Here is a 19336-nt window from a genome sequence, read left to right as displayed (position 1 = left end):
ATAATCTGAATCATTTGTTTTTCTTATTTTTTAAAAACACGCTTGTTATGCCTAGACTATTGCTTTTTTGTTTTTTTGTTTTTTATTCTAGTTTTGGTTTTTATTTAGTTGATACCTTTTTTATTATTTTTTTGTTTAATTTATATTTCAATTAGTATCCCTCCTTTGTGATTTTTTATTTTGTTTGTTTAGCCTTTTTCTAAATAAAGGCTTTTATTAAATTGTTTAATTTATTCTTATTCATCTATAAAAAAATTTTATGTTTTATGTTGTTACCCATTTTTGGGTTGCGTAAACAAAAAAAAAAGAAAATACAAAAAATATCAAAAAATATTTGAAGAAAATAAAAATTATATCAGTGAAAAGAATATACTAGAACATTTTGGAAATTGTCGAAGACTGGTTGAGGAAGATCATAATATACAATATTAGAAAATTTAATAGTGTATTTTCAATAAATGAAAGCCTTATAGGCAAAAAAAAATTAATCTAAGGAGGGAAATTCAAAATTGGATGTTTAAAGACTCAGTTGGAATTCTTCAAGATTTAATTGAATTTATTGAGAGCTTAATCATAAGAAAAAACTATTTTTGAAGTCAATTTAGACTTTAATCAGAAGAAATCAAAGATTAGAGGTTGGATTGTAAATTTAAAGACTTAATGTGGTCAAATTAGGGGTTTAATTGCATACATATTGAAGTTTGATGGAAAATTAGGGATTTTATTGAAAAAATATAAAACCAAAGACCAAACTGAAAAGACGCATGAATGTAGAGGTTGAAATTTACCAAATCATAAGCCAAATTGAAGAAATTTAAAGTTTGTTGACCAATTAAAAGTCAAAATGTACAAATTCAAAACCAATGACTAAAATAAGAATAGCGGTAAACTTTAGGGCTGACAATTGAGTTTGACAATGATCAATTTGCATTAAATTTAAAGCTGTGAGGCAATTATGATGCAATTAAAAGAAACTGGAAGAGTAGAGACTCAATTGAAATTTGTCAGTCCCAAGTCAAAACCTTAAACAACGTGCCATTTAGACTTAATGAATAGAAGATGAGTGACACGTCATTCGTCACCTGGGCATCTTTATTTCGACAATTTTGATTGATCAAGTTAGCAGCTTCGAACGAATGAATATAGAGTTACAAACCTTCAAATTGAGAAAAGTTTGGTCCAAATAAAATACATGCACACGTCTACCAACTTCAAGTGGTCTCAAGCGATGATGATGTTAGAATTGCTTTGACGAGACCTCAAAAGTGGGCAACTCAGTCAGCCCTGACAGTACAAATATCATGCAAAAATCGACTTTCTTTTCATGTGCTCGCACACAAAGTCTTTTCAATAAGTTCTTTTCAAGTGTTCACAACAGTTCTCTCAGGATCAAGAGGTCATTAATGGATTCAAAACCCTGTAAACACCCCTCTAAGATCAGTGAAAAGGGGAGAGAAAAAAAGATAAAAAAATTTAGAGAAATAAGAGATATATTAATAAGAAACATAAGAGTAAAGGTCCAAAAGCCTAAACAAAAGTTTTCTTAAACTTTACAAGTTTGTAAAAGGCAAACTTTTCTAAAGGAAAGCTAAGATAGAGTGGATGTTTTAGGTATACGTTGCTGATCCAAAATGAGGTATTTTATGGTTTATTTTGTTGTTTTTTATTTGTTTTGTTTTATATTTATGTTTATAAGCATAGAAAAGATGTTTCAAATGCTTAATATGTGATATCACATTCACCTTTTTGTTGTTGTGCTTTTTATTTAATGATATTCTTTTGAAGTCCTTTTATTATTTTGATATATTAAAGTTGTTGCTTAAGTTTTTTTTATATATATAACGTTCTTTTAGTTTTTGTTTAGCCTAAGCTATGCATGTTAAAACATGAGTGTTAATCATAAGTTTCCTAGGAAAAGATGTTTCAAATGCTTAATATGTGATGTCGCATTCACCTTTTTGTTGTTGTGCTTTTTATTTAATGATATTCTTTTGAAGTCCTTTTATTATTTTGATATATTAAAGTTGTTGCTTAAGTTTTTTTTATATATATAATGTTATTTTAGTTTTTGTTTAGCCTAAGCTATGCATGTTAAAACATGAGTGTTAATCATAAGTTTCCTAGGCCTATTCATGCACAAAATAGGTTCAGAAAACCAATCTTGAATCCATGTTGCATGAACATATAGATTGCTTTAGGTTTGTAGTTTTTGGATTTGGTACCTCATGCTTGATTTTGATCTTTTTGTTAGTTTTTTTATTTAATCATGTTTGTGTATGGCATTGAGACTTGTTGGAATTAAAAAAAAGCATGTTTTAGAAATAAAAAATGCCAATTTACAGGGCTTGGTAATGGTTGGGTATGATTGAGTTTTTTTTTTGGTTTTATGGTAAGGGTGATCATTTTCGGTTCGGTTCGATTTTTACCAAAAAAAGTAACCAAATCAAAATTTTAAAATAAATTAAAAATGAAACTGGTTCCAACTAACTGGTTTCGATTCGGTTCGATTATTGTTTTTTGGGCTTTTTTTTAGCTTTTCTAATAAGCTTATAATTGATGCTAATATTGTCTAATTTTGTTACAAGATTTAATTTTTTTTGCCACTGAATATTCATTTAAATTACATTATTAGTGTCTATATTGTGTTTAATATGTTGCAAGCCTTTCTAATTTATTTTTTTGGAGGAAGACTCCTACATCAAAATTTAAATAACACACACATCAAGTTAAAATTTAAATTAGAAAGCACTTTTTTCAAAAGAGTTTTTAAAAAAACAAATAACCTTGTCATAAAACACTTCATACAAAAAATATAAATCTTCATTATGCACATCATCCCAATCGAAAAGCACATCAAGAACATTGCACTTTGATTCTTTAATATCATTGACATCAAAACCTGAAATTCAAGATTTTAAATTATAACATGATAATTTAAATTAGAAGATATAAAAATAAAAAAAGTAGTATTTTACCATCAATATGAATTTTAAACTAATTAGCATTTGTTGCTAGATATAACTTTTCACTAAATTCTACAAAATAAAAAATTAGACATGTTAAATGATTGAAAATGCTTTAATTAATAAATCACAATAAAATGTGCAAGTTTATAAAAAAATACATGACTCAAGGTTTTTGTAGGTTTCAAAATCATTTATCAAGGTTTTAATATCAGTTAGAATTGGTCTATGATGCAACCAATTTTGACAACAAATGAGTGCTTGAACTATTGCTGGAGATAAAGAACTTTGAAATTGATCGAGTATACGAACACCTGTACTAAAAGCTGATTTAGAAGCCACTGTGGATGTAGGAATAGCTAGAACATGTTATGCAACCTTTGAAAATGCCTTATATTTCGAAGCATTACTCTTCCACCAACCCAAAATATCTAATTATTATTATTAAGATCCTCACAACTATCAACCAAATATCTCTCAACCTCATTTTTATTTTTCATATTATCCTCCTCGTGTAAATGCCTTTTGAATCGAGTCAAAATGTTAACATCTACCTCCATTCATCAATAACATTAATATCTTGTTTATGCCTATTATTATCCATCACTTCATTAACTTTTAAATAAAACTCATGCAAGCTCACCAAAGTATCTTTCACCCTATTTGTTAGCAATTGTACTTTGTCATAATCATAAAAATCACCAAAACAAAATTTCGCATGTTTCAACTTGAAACGTGGATTTAAGATATTAACCACATATAACAAAAAAATTTGATTTACTTCACAACTTTAATACTTCTTAAACTTTAACATCATCTTCATTGTCATTCCATTTAAAAGATTATTTTTATTTTTACACAATTGCAATAAGTTTGTATGCATATAAATCAATTCATTGAAGAAAGAATTTAATATTACATGCAATGAGCCAGAAATTCTCATTGTAACCATTTAAAAGATCTTTAAGAACTTCACCAAAGTTCCAACATTTTCCTAATCCTTCAAACTAGGTGGCTTTATATTTTTTTTATTCCCCTTTGAATCAACCTCTAAAAAGTAATTCATATACCTAGGTTCATTTTCACCTAACCTCACAAACATCTTTTCAAACTTTTCAGCAGCTTCTAACATAAGATAAGTTGAATTCCATCGAGTTGCCATATCTAAACACAATGAATTTTTATACTCTATATGCAATTTTTCTACACACTTCTTAAATGCAAGTTGTCTCGGAGGTGAAGATCTTACAAACCTAATTGTATTTTGAATCTTAACAACTAAAACATTAATCTCTTTCAAGTCATCACACATAATAAGGTTTGCAATGTGTGCACAACATCTAACATACAAATGTTCATTTGATAATATATTAGTTGACAAATCTTTCATCATATTTTTTTAAAAATGAAATAATCACATTATTAGAGCATGCATTATCGATTGTAACAATCAAAACTTTATCTATCCCCCACTCTAACATACAATTCCCAATAACTTTATCAATTGTCTCACCCATATGATTGGAAAACTTGACAAAAATTGAATCTTTTTATGCAAATTCCATTCATTATCAATCCAATGAGCTGTTAAACACATATAGTTAATATTTTAGATTGATGTCTATGTATATGCTGTTAAACACAATCATTGACCCCTAAAAGTTGTCCTCAATCTATCTTTCTTTTCAACACAAAGTTTCAAACAATCTCTCGTAATAGTAAAACGAGAAGGAATGTTAAATCCAGGTTGCATGGTCTTAGTAAACAATTTAAATCCCTGACCCTTCATAAAATTAAAAGGCAACTCATCAATTATAATCATATTTACTAGTGCTTGTCTATGTTCATTATAATTATAACTTATTGTCTTAAGAGTTCCCACATTCTAATCTCCCAATTGACCCTCCTTTATCTTAAGTTCAAATATCAAAATCTTTTGTTTCCTATTAACCACAAAAGGAAACTTTTTGCACACTTTTAAATGACTTCACATATTACTCGTGCCATTAAAAATAGTATGATATGCATAATGTTTTTCACAATAATTACATTGAGCTCTATGGGCTTTAGGATCATCATTAAGTTTTCTAAAGTGATCCCAAATTTGTGATTTTTTTCTATCATCAGCATTTCTTTTACTTGATGTAAAGATTTAAGGTTCTTTACCTTTTGTATCTATGATGGATCTTGCGGGTTAGTCTTTGAAGTTGGAGAATTGGTTGATGTTGGTGTAGTGCCAGTGGATGAAACATTTTGAATTTGAAAGTTTTCCATCTGTTATTACCTAATGAAAACATGTTCACGACCATAATTTATGTGAGAATGATAAATTATAAATCTATTTACACTTTACAGTGTAATGAAAATGATAATAATGATGATTCATGCTTATATATTTAGAAATACACGCATGCACACACATTACCAAATTTCTACAAGCAAAATAGTGGTACAACCTTACCAAATTTCTACTAATTATTCAAGTTCTACAAATTATTCAAATGGGCATGTCAAAAATAAAAATAAAATAAAATAAATACTGCTCATTTTGCAGATTTATGAATACACTCTATTTTGCCTCATTATTTTTTAGTTGCGTTAACAACTAAAATTCTCTACAAGCCTCCTAAATGTTCTAATTATGCTTCTCTTTTTTCTGAAGGTATTGGTTCGATTAAAATGATAAGATGAAATTTCACTTTTTTTCCAGTGTCACAATTAACAGTTATTCTGGTGTAAAGTAGGCATATGACATGTGTAATACATGAGTTGTCATTCTAAATTTCTCACTCAAACTTTTTCTTCCTGATTTTGGGCATATTCTTTACATAAGTACAAATTCTCAACATTGAAAACAAAGACATAAAATTAATGGTATTACATCAGTATATGTGTGTGTGTGTAAATGGCTTTGATAATAAAGAAAAGACATGAAATAATTAATAAACTCATAATGTACCTAGCACTTGCATATATTTGTCAAAGCTGCAACCAAAATACCAAATCATTTGTTTAGTTCTCTCTGTCTCTGGTTCACATCTTCCATTTATTAAAAAAAAACCACCTCTGACCTTTAAAGTCTCAATTGTTTACAAGAAGCATTATTGAATCCTGATGGTATTGCATTAGAATCGAGAAAAATAAAAATTATACTAGTCTAATCTAAGCTACAACTCTGATTTTTGGTAAAGACATAACAGAAAAAAAATATTCAACAAGACTTCTATCTTCACAAATACACAGAGCATATGTAAAAAATAAAAACAGAGATTGATAGAAAAAAGAAATCATACATAATGTGACAAGATTCAAGGTCGGGTGTGAGAGAGGGAGTCAAAGAGGTGATTTGTTTGCTAGATTTAGAGATTAGGTGTGGTGTGTGGCATGCCCGTATGGGAGAGAGAGATGGCTGCCAGCCTACCAGTCTACCAGTTTACAAGAGTTAGGAGATGAAGATTTATTAATTTGATTTTGTCAGGTAACTAGATCTGCCTATGAAGTTTTGTACAGCAATGGAGAAATCATTTTTTATCAGGCTGAGAGTGTGAGAGATTGAGATTTGAGAGTTGTGGCTTGTGAGGGATGGGGCAACGACTTGTTTGCTGTGGAGTAAAGACAGTTGCTGAATGTGGAGTAAGGACATGTACTACTGAATTATGGTTAAAAATTAGAAAGCAATTTTATAGTACTTTATTTTAACTGAACCGATTCGGTTCAGTTAAGGTTTGATCAGTTTCAGGCTAATTAAACCGAACCGAACCGAAAATTTTAAAAAATATTCTAATCGATTTTTTTTTCATGATTTGGTTTTTTTGTTATTTTTTTGTTTTTTCAGTTTAATCGATTTCTCGATTTTTTTTCTCACCCGTAGTTTATGGGCAATGTTCTTCGTGTTACTAGAAACGAACATTGTTTTAACCCCTTTATTTGGATAAATTTTGATCAATTTCTTTGCACAAAACCCTTATTTATGCATGATTAACTAATAATTTAGTATTTATTTGCATCAATAACATGATTTTAATGGTTTTTAATCCTAGTATTTTAATTTAAAATCAAAACTTATTTTAAAAAAAATATGATATTTAAATCAAAGTAAATAGACGCTAGATTATTGAACATTACATGATTTTCAACATATATATGCCTTCGTTTTGACTAAATATGGTATGTTTTGGAACCCATGTTGTTGGGTTCATGTTTGGTTTTCTTCATTTTTTTTGTGTGTTTCATTCATTTTGTTTAATAATTTTTTAGTTTTGTGTTTTTTTGGATGTTTAATCTATTTTTTGGCTTTAGTTTTATTTTTGGGCTATTTTAGGGTCAAACTATTATTTTTTGTTCGGTTTATAATCAAACAAAACTTTTTGGATCAACCCAGTTGGGTAAAATTGAGTCAAAGGTTCAAAACTTTGTTTGGTGTGCCATATTTTTGTTAAATAATTTTTTTGGTTTAAGTGTGTGTTTTAAAAACAATCACTAGATCTGTTTCTAGTAGTTTTATCATAAAAAATGAGTTTTTTATCAAACAAAGCCTCGACAATAAAAAAAATAAAAAAGTTATTGCATATAACTAAAAATTTTAAAATTATTTAAGTATTTTTTTTAATTTAAAATATTTTAGTATTGTAATAGCGATTACTTTTCAAAATATTTATCGTTAAAAAAAATACCTAACTAATATTTTTTATTTTTAAAAAAATATTTAGATGTTTGTTACACTTATGAGATAATAGCTACCAAGTTTTCCTCTACACCAGAACAATTGCTGAGTGGGAAAAAACAATCGATGATCAATTTTTCGATCGTTTGTTTCACACTTGAAATTGAGGAAAATATTATCATGGGAAAATATTTTCTGCATAACAAATGACATGTTCCGTAAGAGAAAAGCATATGATATCACATATCTACTTTATTTTTCTTCTACGTTTTTAGTTTTATTTTTCCAATGAAAAATAAAAAAATATATTTTTTTTCATTTATTACAGGGGAGAATTTTTCCATAAATACGTGAAGATTACAATTATTTTTTATATGAAATCAAAACTATAATTTATAATAATTATCTTAGTTTTTAGTATTTGTAGCAATCTAACTATAAAATATTTATTTTTATTTATTTGTAGCTAAAAATTACAATGAAAAAGTAATTATTAACTCCAACCAAAACATAATTATTTAATACTAGATTAACCCTCCTTAAAACTAATTTCATGACATTAACCGGATATAAAAACAGAGAATATAATTATTTTAATGTTTTATATGGATAAAATGCTTTTATATACATGAAGAGTATGGTATAATTCATCATTGCATGTTTTTTTTGTATCCATTTGAAAAACAATGGCTTTTAAATGAAAATATGATATTTCCCCCAAATGCTATACAATTCAAAATTTAGAAAATTAACTCATGATTAAGAGTTTGTCTATTTTAATGTTTGATTAAGCGTTTTTTTTAAAAAAAATATATTTTTTAATTTTAAATTAATATTTTTTTGATAATTTTAGATGATTTTAATATATTGATATTAAAAATATTTTTTTAAATAACAAAAAAAATATAATTTTAATATATTTTTAAATAAAAACTATTTTAAAATACAATCGATATTTTTAAACCAGTTTTTGCTTATGAAGTAATCCTCTTTCTTATGGCAAGGATAACAAATAACGATAAATATTTTATTAACAAATAATCTAAAACGCGTGGGAAAAGTATTGCAGTTTTCTCCACATATTTTTTTTGTTTTTGCTTTTTTTTTTTTCATTTCCCGCATGTTTTTTTATTTGTTTTCGTTTTGTTTTCCATTACCCATATGCCTTTTCTTTTTCTTTTTTCTTTTTTCATTTTTTCCCAAAATTATCTTCTTCTTTTTTTCATTTTTTTGTTTTTATATTTTTTTTAAAAAATTATCTTTGTCAAATTTATTTTTTTACTATTAAACTAGTTGAGAATTTAGCTTTATAGTTTTTTTCTTTGAAACATTGTTGATTACTACAGTGTTTCTCCACATAGTTTTTGCTTTGCTGCAATGTTTTTCCACATGTTTTTTTTTCTAAAATTATCTTTGTTGAATTTATTTTTTTAATATTGAGATGATTAAGAATTTAGCTTTATAGTTTTTTTTCTTTAAAATATTTTGGATTGCTACAATGTTTCTCTACATGGTTTTTATGTTTTTTTTTATGATTTTCTTTAAAATTATCTTTGTCGATTTTATTTTTTTAATATTGAGTTGGTTGAGAATTACAACTGTAGTTTTCCTCACAAAATATTGTGGGTTGCTATAATGTTTCTTTATATAGGTCCTTTTTATTTTCTTTTTTTTTAATAAATTTTGTTTTTTTATATGATTTTTTTTCAAAATTATCTTTGTTGCTTTTATTTTTTTAACATTAAGTTGGTTGAGAATTTTGCTCTGTATTTTTTTTTTCTTCAAAACACTGTGGATTACTACAGTCATCCCCACATATTTTTTCTATGACTTTTTTTAAAATTATTTCTGTTGATTTTATTTTTTTAATATTGAGCTGATTGAGAATTACAAATATATATCTCCTTATAAAACACTATAGATTGTTACAATATTTCCATGCATGGTTTTTTTTTCCTTTTGTTTTTTATGTTTTTTTCTAAAATTATTTTTGTAATTTTTTTTTAAATATTATAGATTAAAACAATCCTTCTCAGTATAATTTTTTTATGTTTTTTTATAAGTCCACGATAACATACAGATATATCACAAGTTCACGGTAGCGCGCAGTTATGACATCTATTCTATTAAAGACAGCTCGTGTCAGTCTCCATTCAAGTGAAATTCTCATTCCTAATTCTCGTTATTTTTTATTATTTTGAAATTGCAAACACTATATATGTGCACATTATTAATATTGAAGTATATGTGTATTATATTCAATAAAAATATTTCGTATGCAGGTGTATAGATTCGGACTTTAATTGAATTTTAAGTTAGATTTGATAACATTTACATTTTGTTTATTATTCTTGAATAAAATTTTTAAATATTACAGGATACTTTAAACCATATGGTTTTCACTGCAAAAATCTATGTTAATTTTTTTTAATTTAATAATTAAAATTTATTTATCTTTAATTGCATTATTTTCATGCCAAAATTCACAACCACTATATCAAGAAGTGTCTAGGACAGGCAAGATTGAAACAAGTTTGACCGAAGTGTTGAACAAGGAGGAAATAAATGGTAATTTTAAAAATACTATAAAATAATTATTTTGATCTTTTTACTTTTTAAATGATAGCTTCTTGGTGCCTTGACATTTTAAAAATTATTAAACTATAGCATTTTTCTTGTTTTCTAATAAAAGACTTGAGAGATGGGAGAGAAAGTTGCTACATTGTGGCAGGGGAAAGAGTTTTCATTGATATCGATTATGATAACAAAAAAAATTGATTTTAGTGTTAACAAGTCCCGTTCAATAAGAGGAGTTTCAAATAGATGTTCTTTGTCCATACCATGATCGAGATGGTAAAGTTGAGCTCAATTTTTTTTTCGAATTAATTTTCTTTTGTGTTACTCAAAAGCATGAATAGGTTTCTCAAAGTATATAAATTGTTCTTTAGGTGTTTTGAATAAGAACATGTTGAAAATCAAGATTTTTGAAAAAATAATCCATAACCCAAATTTATGAGACTTTCTGATCAGCTGAAACCATGTCAACAAGTAATGCGTCTCATGTTTTTTTTTCAAAAAACATCTGCCCTTGAAAACTAAAAATCAAGAGAAAAAAACTTAGTCCAGACACGTGTCCTAGGCTGAAAGCCCACAAGACTAGGCCACCAAAGCTAGGGCCGCGTACATGGACTCTATTTTTTGTCATTTTATTTTTTTGATCATTTTATTTTTTTATTTTAATATATCATTAAATGTTGAGTTTTAATTAATTTTTTATTTTTTTTTTCATTTTAACATATTTTTATGATGTTTTCTAATAAAATGTGATTTAATTTTTATTCAGTATACTATAAGATTTCAACATTATTTTATATCAAGGGGGATTCTTTCAAGGTGCCCTTTTTTTAAATTTTATTTATTTAATTTCATTTAATCACTTCACTTTGCATGTTTTTCTATTATTATTTTATTAAATAAAATTGGTCGTAAAAAAAATTTATTGAATACAATTGAGTTTATACATGTATTTTAAGATTAGATATTTACATCGATTCTCATTTTTTATTTTTTCAATTTAGTATTTAGTTAAATATCATTTAGTTTTACATGGTTTCACATAAAATGTAACAATGTTTTATTATAATACGTGCAACCTTACCTAATATTTTATCTGATTTTATTCACTCATTTTTCATACATGTTTATTTATATTATTGTTTGATTGGATAAAAATTTTATTATAACAAAAAAAATTATTAAACATAACCAGGTATACGACCCGCTAGGTCAAATATCTTGATCTACATTCATCTTAATTTTTACAATTTAATCTCTTGTTATCATTAATAATTTTTCTTTTTCATGTATAGGTACAAATAATTTTTATTTTATTTAATTAAATACATGCATATATTTTTCTATTTATAATTATGAATTTTTATGTTAAAATATACTTTGAAAAAGCTCACTTATTCATTTTTTTAAAAATAAAATTATCCAAGCAAATTATTATTCAATAACCAGTTTATGAGTCTGTTTGATATTATAGCAACGATAATTTTTTAAAATATTTTTTACTTGAAAATATATCAAAATAATATATTTTTATTTTTTTAAAATTTATTTTTACTATCAACACTTCAAAACAATCTAAAAATATATAAAAATAATTTAAAATAAAAAAATCAAATTAAAAAAAAACACTTTCCACAGTCCACACCACGCAAACAAACGAAATCTATATCAAATATAAATTACAACTATTTATATTTTATTTTTAATTAATTTCGATAATATTCATCGAATTCGAACTAAATTAATATTTTTATTCACAAGCCAAGTTCAACTGGCTAGTACGATACCAGCACCTCTATTTACCTTTGACAGGCCTAGTACTAGGCTTGTACAATGTTCCGGGAAAAGTTACTTTATCCATTTTCTTTCTTGTGACCGCTCCCCTAGCATAATCACCAATAAACAAACTGTACACATTCCAACACAACCAAGCTGAAAGTATCTCCATGTTCTTTTCTCTTCTTTTCCATTGGCACGCATCCCTTTTTGTTGTTTTGAAATCCAGAATCATTCTTCTTTTTTCTTAACGAATTTTGAAAGATAATGAAAAGGGAAAACTTATCATGTGCATGATGCTTGTTTACAATTTTGAATTTGGTATTAATTGAGTGATAAGGAAGGGATAAGTAAGATTCTCTTAAGTGGGTTATTCCTTTTCATGTTCCAGACCAGATGGACACTATATTTTGGCCTTATTGATTCTGGCATGGACCTACATTCCATTCTTGATGGAACTTGGTCTTAGCAAATGGGTTCTGGCGTTTGCACTTTCTTCATGGCTGCTGTTTTCCAGAGCATACTCAGGTGAGCCTGTTTTGTTTCGAGCTTGCTAATTGTTGAATTTCTTACTTTTTAATTCCTTGCTTGATAAAAGTGGAGGGATTAAGAGGCAATTCTAAAGTCCGGGGAGTGAACTTGGGAGGTTGGCTGGTGATTGAAGGTTGGATCAAGCCATCACTCTTTGATGCCATTCCCAACGGAGACATGCTTGTGAGCTTTTTTTCAAAGTTTTGGATTTGTATATATTTACATATATTTTTCTTTTTTGGGTTGCCTGTCAATGCATCTCTTTGCCAATGTGTTAAGTGTAGGATGGTACTGGGGTTCGTTTCATGTCAGTGTCGTCGCACAAGTATGTGAGTGCAGAGAATGGAGGTGGTATGGGTGTTACAGTGGATAGAGATGTTGCTTTTTCGTGGGAAACTTTTAAGGTGAAATGCCAAACCAAATTGTTTATGCTTACTTTAATGGATAACTTTTCTCTGTACATCTAGTGAACACCTCTTCATTTTATTTACCATTCCCTTGAATTCCTTCCAATGTGTGGTATTATCAATGGCACACAATATCAAGTTTTTTTTAGCATGTTAAGATCTGCTTTTATATAAATCACAGATATAATTTATGGCTAGTTGATTAGGATTTGTGGTTGCAATTGTTAAAATTTATTCCCAAAGTTTATTTAATGATATATCATTAAATGTGGGCATGCCTTTTTGTTTTTTAACGTTGTATCAAATCCACTGAATGGAAAGTGTTGCTAGGCATTATAACAATTTACTGGTTTCATGATTTGAATTTTAGATCTTGAAGTTCTTAAGTTTTATGCCAGCTGCGCACAACTTTTTCTTGTGCAATCTCACTTTTATTTATCTAGTTTAAGTTCATATTCTGATGTTTAGCTTGCAGATCAATGCTTGATGGTTTTGAAGCATTAACTTTTTTCTGATGTGGAGACTATGCCTGCAGTTGTGGAGAGTTTCTGCATCTGAATTTCAGCTTCGCACCTCTCAAGGCTATTTTCTAGCATGTTATGGTGAAGGGTGCTCCATTTCTGCCACAGCAAACTCACCTTCAGAAGGGGAAATATTTTATATTGAAAGGAATAACAACAATCAAGTTCACATAAAACTTATTACCGGGGCTTATCTGCAGGTATATACATTTGAGCCATTGCATCGTGATCTTATTGTGGAACCCAATGGTGGTTCCCACTAGTCTAATGGCTCATGTGTATTCTTGAGGTTTTTTTCTTAATGCTTAGCATCACTCCTACAATACATGACCACCTAAAAACCTTATTCATGTCTATTATGCCAATTATGAAAGTGCAAAAGGATGAAGCTAAATGAAATTCTAGATTGCTGTGCACAATTTCCTTGATATATGAATGTTTTAATGCTATTTCGTGATAGCATATATTTCTCTTTTAGGTTACAGTAGGAAATCTGCTGACAGCAGACTATCCAGGGAAACCAGGATGGGATGATAATGCAGCTACATTCGAAATGATGATAGTGGCAAATGACTTGCATGGAGATTACCAGCTTGCAAATGGATATGGACATCATCAGGCCAAGGAGGTTCTTAAGGTGTATTGTTTCTTTTTCTATGTCAGTGTATAATTCAATTTTTATTTATTTATTTTTCTTTTGGTTGATGATAAACAATTATCTAACATTTAATTGTCACACAGTGTATGTTTTTGTAAAGTGAGTTTTGGCTTTGAAAAAGTAATGGATACTAATTGATAGTGCCATGAGGTTTAATTTTGTTTATGTAACAAGTTTTTCTTTTGGATGCAGAAACACAGAAATAGTTTTATTACTATGGACGATTTCAGTTTTCTATATAGACGTGGGATAAATACTGTGAGGATTCCTGTTGGCTGGTGGATTGCTTTCGATCCTGATCCACCTGCTCCTTTTATTGGGGGATGTTTGGAAGCTCTAGATAATGCTTTCTCATGGGCACAGTAGGTGTAGCTTTTCTTTATTTCTGTTTGCAAGATTAGCAACTTGAACGCATTTCTGTCTAATATGTGCCTGAAAACTGTGGTGCAGAGCCTATAATATAAAATGTGTAATTGACCTTCATGCGGCTCCTGGCTCCCAAAATGGGGCGGAACATAGTGCTAGTAGAGATGGTACAACAGGCTGGCCTTCCTCTCCAGATTATGTCTCAAAGACATTGGATGTTATTGACTTTTTAGCTTCCAGGTACATTTCCAGACATGCTGTTTATTATCCACTGCCTACCAGGTTTTCAATTGTAGAAGCTTTAAATAAATCAATAAACTTTTGATGGCAGGTGGTCAATGTCCATAAATATGTTGTCTTTAAGCGGCATTTAAATTGGTGTGCTTAGTTTGGACGGCTAAGAAACATGATATAATATGCAATTTTGAGTTGTCGTGTTCAAGAATGATAGAAGAGCTATTCCCAAGGAGGGGATGTTGCCACAGGCATAGTAAGTTGCAATGCTTGAGACAGAGTGTGAGGTTAGAGAGAGGGTGCGTGAATGTGATGTAGAACCAATTAATGAATACAAGGACAAACACTCAAGGGAACCATTTCTTTGAAAAAACTCAATTTACTTGATCAATCAATATTCATATCGTCGTAACATTCCATGCTTAACATTTATTAGATAAAATCATTGATGTTTAACTAAAGTGATTATTTATTGGCACCAAACATTAAGTCCTGATAGAAGTTGGTAAACATGCTAATAAGAATAGGAAATCCTACTAAATAAGTACAAACTATTTTCCAACTTTAACTATTAAATGACAAATAGTAATATTCCTTAGTAATGCTAAAAACCATGAATAATCATATAACTTTAAAATACTATTCCTTTTATTTCTTTCTTCAATCTCCATCATTCTTCCTTGGGTACCTTGATCGTGAGTTTGGACGTGTTGAAGTAGTTGTAGCAAACGCTACATGAACTTGAATGACATGCACAACTAGAAGTAACATTTATGTGATTGATACCTTTTACTCTATGACAGAAATTTAGGAAATATGATGTCTTCTCAATTATAATACTGAATTTAGAGGGCACGATGAAGTCAATGCAATTGACCTCTTCTTTAGACTCTTGAATGGTGGAATCTTCAATTTATGAGTGTTAAAAACTTTTTTGTACAAGTTCCGTTGTTTCAACTCTATTCTCAAAATGGTTCTCATGTTGTTCCTTCACAATCTCAATTTTATCTCACAGGCTCGCTATGATGTCATTGTTATTTGCATCCATCAACTCATTTTACATTATGTATCAGTTTTCCTGCTCTTCCACTTTGAGGGTTACTAGATTTGAAGTTACTTGTTGCATTATTTCGTGCTTTGCTTCACAAGCTTGTTATCTTGTTTACTCTTGAATGCCATAACAGATTTTACCCTTTCTGCTACATGCTTCATTATGTTTAGCAAGATCCCCTTCGCCCCTTTTCTGTTACTTCTTCCATCTTCTTTAGTTGGTCTAAGAAAAGATGTCGTTACATTTGGGTCTATAGTGACTGTAATTTTTCAAAGGAGCTTGACTATATACTATTTGACTTGTTTTGAAGGGTAGATAGTATCAACAAAACACACATTATTGCAGTGCATTTGAACTTTTGGAACTTATTTGCATTGAATATCCATAAACACAGGCACCATGAATCTGAACTTTAGCTAGAGCAGCTTATCTTTGAGATTTGAATTGGAAAAAAGCTAGCTCTTCGAACATGAATATCTCATTCACGTATTCCTTGCTGCATGTTTTGTGCCACACATCATATGTGATTTGAATGAACTCGGCTCACTTCGTTCTTGGAGAACTCTCGTTCTCCAATTATAATCAATCTTTTCTTTTACATAATATTGATGTTAATTAAGGGAAGATTGAATAAAAGCAATCGTGATATAAGTCCCATGAATGCAGGAATTTATTATGACTCCTTACATTAATCCATAATTAGTCCTATGCATACAAGATGATATTACACAGATTTAACTGTTTGATGTCCGTGTATCATGCATATTTGTGCTTTGATTGGTCATCTGAATTCCTCTTTCTCCACTAACTATCTTACATGAGTAATGCTATCATGAAGTTCTTCGTCTAAATGAAACCCTCACAATGATTGATTTGAATTGCAGATATGCAAGACATCCTGCTTTGCTGGGAATTGAGCTTTTAAATGAACCATCTGCCTCCTTGGTTCCCATGGAAGTTTTAGTTCCATATTACAAGCAAGGCTATGAAATTGTTCGAAAATACTCCTCTACGGCTTATGTAATAATTTGCCAAAGAATTGGCAATGCAGATCCGATAGAACTTTACCAGGCGAATATAAGCTCTCATAATTTAGTTGTGGATTTGCATTTTTACAATCTTTTTGATACTTACTTTGTTAATATGAGCACTATGGATAACATAGATTTTGTATACAAGAGCAGGGCAGCTCAATTACAGGCTCTGAACAGTGCAAATGGCCTGCTTGTTTTTGTTGGTAAGGCAAGATCTCCATCCTGTTCCCTTTGTAGAAAGAAAGGAAAGAAAAAGAAAAACAGTTGGAATGAGTCGAGTATAAATATCAAAAAATAGATAAGAATTATTTATATTTGGTAAACATCAAATAGATTTATTGAAGCCACTGTTTTTTTTAAACACAAATGATGCATTTGAATTTTGGAACCTAATTAGGTGATTTTGAATTGTGTTGGTTTCAGGGGAATGGGTGAATGAGTGGAACGTGACAACTGCGTCTCAGACAGATTATCAAGATTTTGGTAGAGCACAACTTGAGGTTTATAATGCAGCTTCCTTTGGATGGGCATATTGGACTCTCAAAAATGACAGAAAGCACTGGGATTTTGAATGGAACATTAGGAACAATTATCTCCAACTGGGTAAAATTAGTTCATTTTTGTTCTGTGTTCTGCCTCCGCCTCTGTTTTCTTCTCTTATGTTATAGATAGAAGAACGACACACTTCTGTTCTCCCCTTGCACACACGAGCATACAGGTGCACCTATCTTGAGTACAAATCATTCCTGACAGCATCTGAAGTTCTGAACTATCTGGTGCAGGTAATTCAACTACCAGGAAAATTTATGACAAGTTAGTATTGCTTGGATTGATTTCTGCCTGGATCTTTCTGCTTTGTATACTATAATGGATAACAGAAGAGTCGAAAGAGGAAGATCCACTGGCGGCTGCTTTTTTTGTCATTGAGTTTTTCCCAGATTTTGTCAATATTCATTCATTTGTTATGCCAATTTGCAAGGTCATTAATACTGTAAGACCAAAGAGTTTCCACAGGAAATGTGGACGGTCCTGTAAAAGCATGGAAGCTACAAAGTGTTCTCGTTCTGAATAATATCACTCCTTTGCTTGTTCTCTACAGCCATTTTTTGTATGTTAAAATATACACTCTCTTGACCACTTGGCCCACTGTGAAATACCCTATAAAAAGCACAACCAAAAACCCAAAGTGTGATAATGGAAAGTCTGTGAATACCATGATTTCTCCGATCACTGTAAAAGGAATTGCTATTCCAATGGCACAGTTCACAACCGTTGAACAGATTACGGGCAATGACGATATCTCCTGAATGAAAGGGATTTTCTCCGTTCGAACTAAGTTGAAAATTAGGGTTTACATAATAAGGCCTTCAATAAACCAACAAGAATGGAAGAATTTGGCGTCCAATATGTTGTAATCTCCGTACTAGCACCACAGAAAGTAAGTAAAGTTGTTCACCAGATCATAGAGAGTACACACAGGGCCGTTCCATGATACGAAGACGGGCAAACCTTTCTCAGACCATTTCTGAGGGTCTTTACATAATCTTCCAACTTGTCCCGTGGGATTGATCCACGCAATAAGGTGTTTGGTATTGTGGTTGGAACTGTGTTTTGTTCCAACCACAATTTTTAATCGTTTGGTAAGTATTTGAAACATAGATTTTGAAGATAGGTCCCACTGAAAATTAAGTTTGTACCGCCGATTCGGTGAAGTAGAAAATTACTGCTTTTCAATTCACTTTTGCCCGTCTACTGCCAAGGAAAAGAAAATCTCAAGAGCCCACCCAATTTCTTGTTTGCTTCCTTCCTTCTCAGCTCAAGTATGAGTATTTTATTGGCAATCATTATCATCCGCACACTACCACATGGATAAATTAATTCTTAAGTTACTGTTTTGTTAATGTGAATTTTTTTTTAATGAAAAACTAGTATAGTGAATTGATTTTACTTGCATAATTCACGTTACGTGAACATGAACAATAATTTTTTTTTTATTGTTTTTTAAATTAGTTTAAGATAAATTAAATACTCATACTGTAATTTCAATTTTATTCATAATAATATTTTACCTAATTTTATTGCATGCTCAAAAAATCATGGAAACTGTAGTTCTTATCGGATGAATTTCATACGTAATGGAATTGTAGATAGTTTAATAGAATAATAAAAAATATTTTATATAAAGTATGATTTATTTCATGATGTAATAACAATAGTTAAATTTATAATATTTAAATTAAAAACCATAAATATTAATATATATTTTTTAAAATTATTTTATAACCTCAATTTCAAAAGCATTTTTAAGCAAACACATTAAACTACTTTTTATTCAACCTCAATTTCAACCACAATTTTAACCAAACATATATTTTTTTAAACCAACCTCAACTAAAAGTACTTTTTATAAAACAACTTTTTTCAAACTACAACCACAATAGCTACCGCAATACCAAACACAGAGGTACCGTGTTTTTTTTAATAAATATTTTACATTATTTTGTTATTTATATATAAATATATATATATCAAGTAAAAAATATTTTTAAAAACAATTA

General features: G+C 29.3%; 1 protein-coding gene across 4 annotated transcripts; it reads left to right on the top strand.

Annotated features, from left to right (window-relative positions):
• The first annotated feature begins 11986 nt into the window (after positions 1-11986).
• Positions 11987-17876, top strand: LOC133672443 (probable glucan 1,3-beta-glucosidase A). 4 transcript variants are annotated; one of them, XM_062092865.1, is made up of 11 exons: positions 11987-12138; positions 12368-12504; positions 12575-12690; positions 12792-12911; positions 13450-13635; positions 13914-14072; positions 14286-14455; positions 14544-14699; positions 16629-16981; positions 17202-17381; positions 17561-17876. In XM_062092865.1, exons 2-11 carry the CDS (start codon positions 12429-12431, stop codon positions 17644-17646), a joined length of 1602 nt encoding a protein of 533 aa, XP_061948849.1. In that variant the 5' UTR covers positions 11987-12138; positions 12368-12428; the 3' UTR covers positions 17647-17876. The 4 variants fall into 4 exon arrangements, with proteins under 4 accessions (XP_061948849.1, XP_061948851.1, XP_061948848.1 ...); XM_062092864.1 differs by having other exon boundaries at positions 12000-12504; XM_062092867.1 differs by lacking the exon at positions 17561-17876 and having other exon boundaries at positions 11999-12504; positions 16629-16986; positions 17202-17351.
• Positions 17877-19336: the final 1460 nt, after the last annotated feature.

Source organism: Populus nigra, chromosome 14 (assembly GCF_951802175.1).
Source record: "Populus nigra chromosome 14, ddPopNigr1.1, whole genome shotgun sequence".
NCBI classification, from domain to species: domain Eukaryota; kingdom Viridiplantae; phylum Streptophyta; class Magnoliopsida; order Malpighiales; family Salicaceae; genus Populus; species Populus nigra.
Note: the sequence above shows the minus strand (reverse complement) of the source record. Positions and strands in the feature narration are given on the sequence as shown.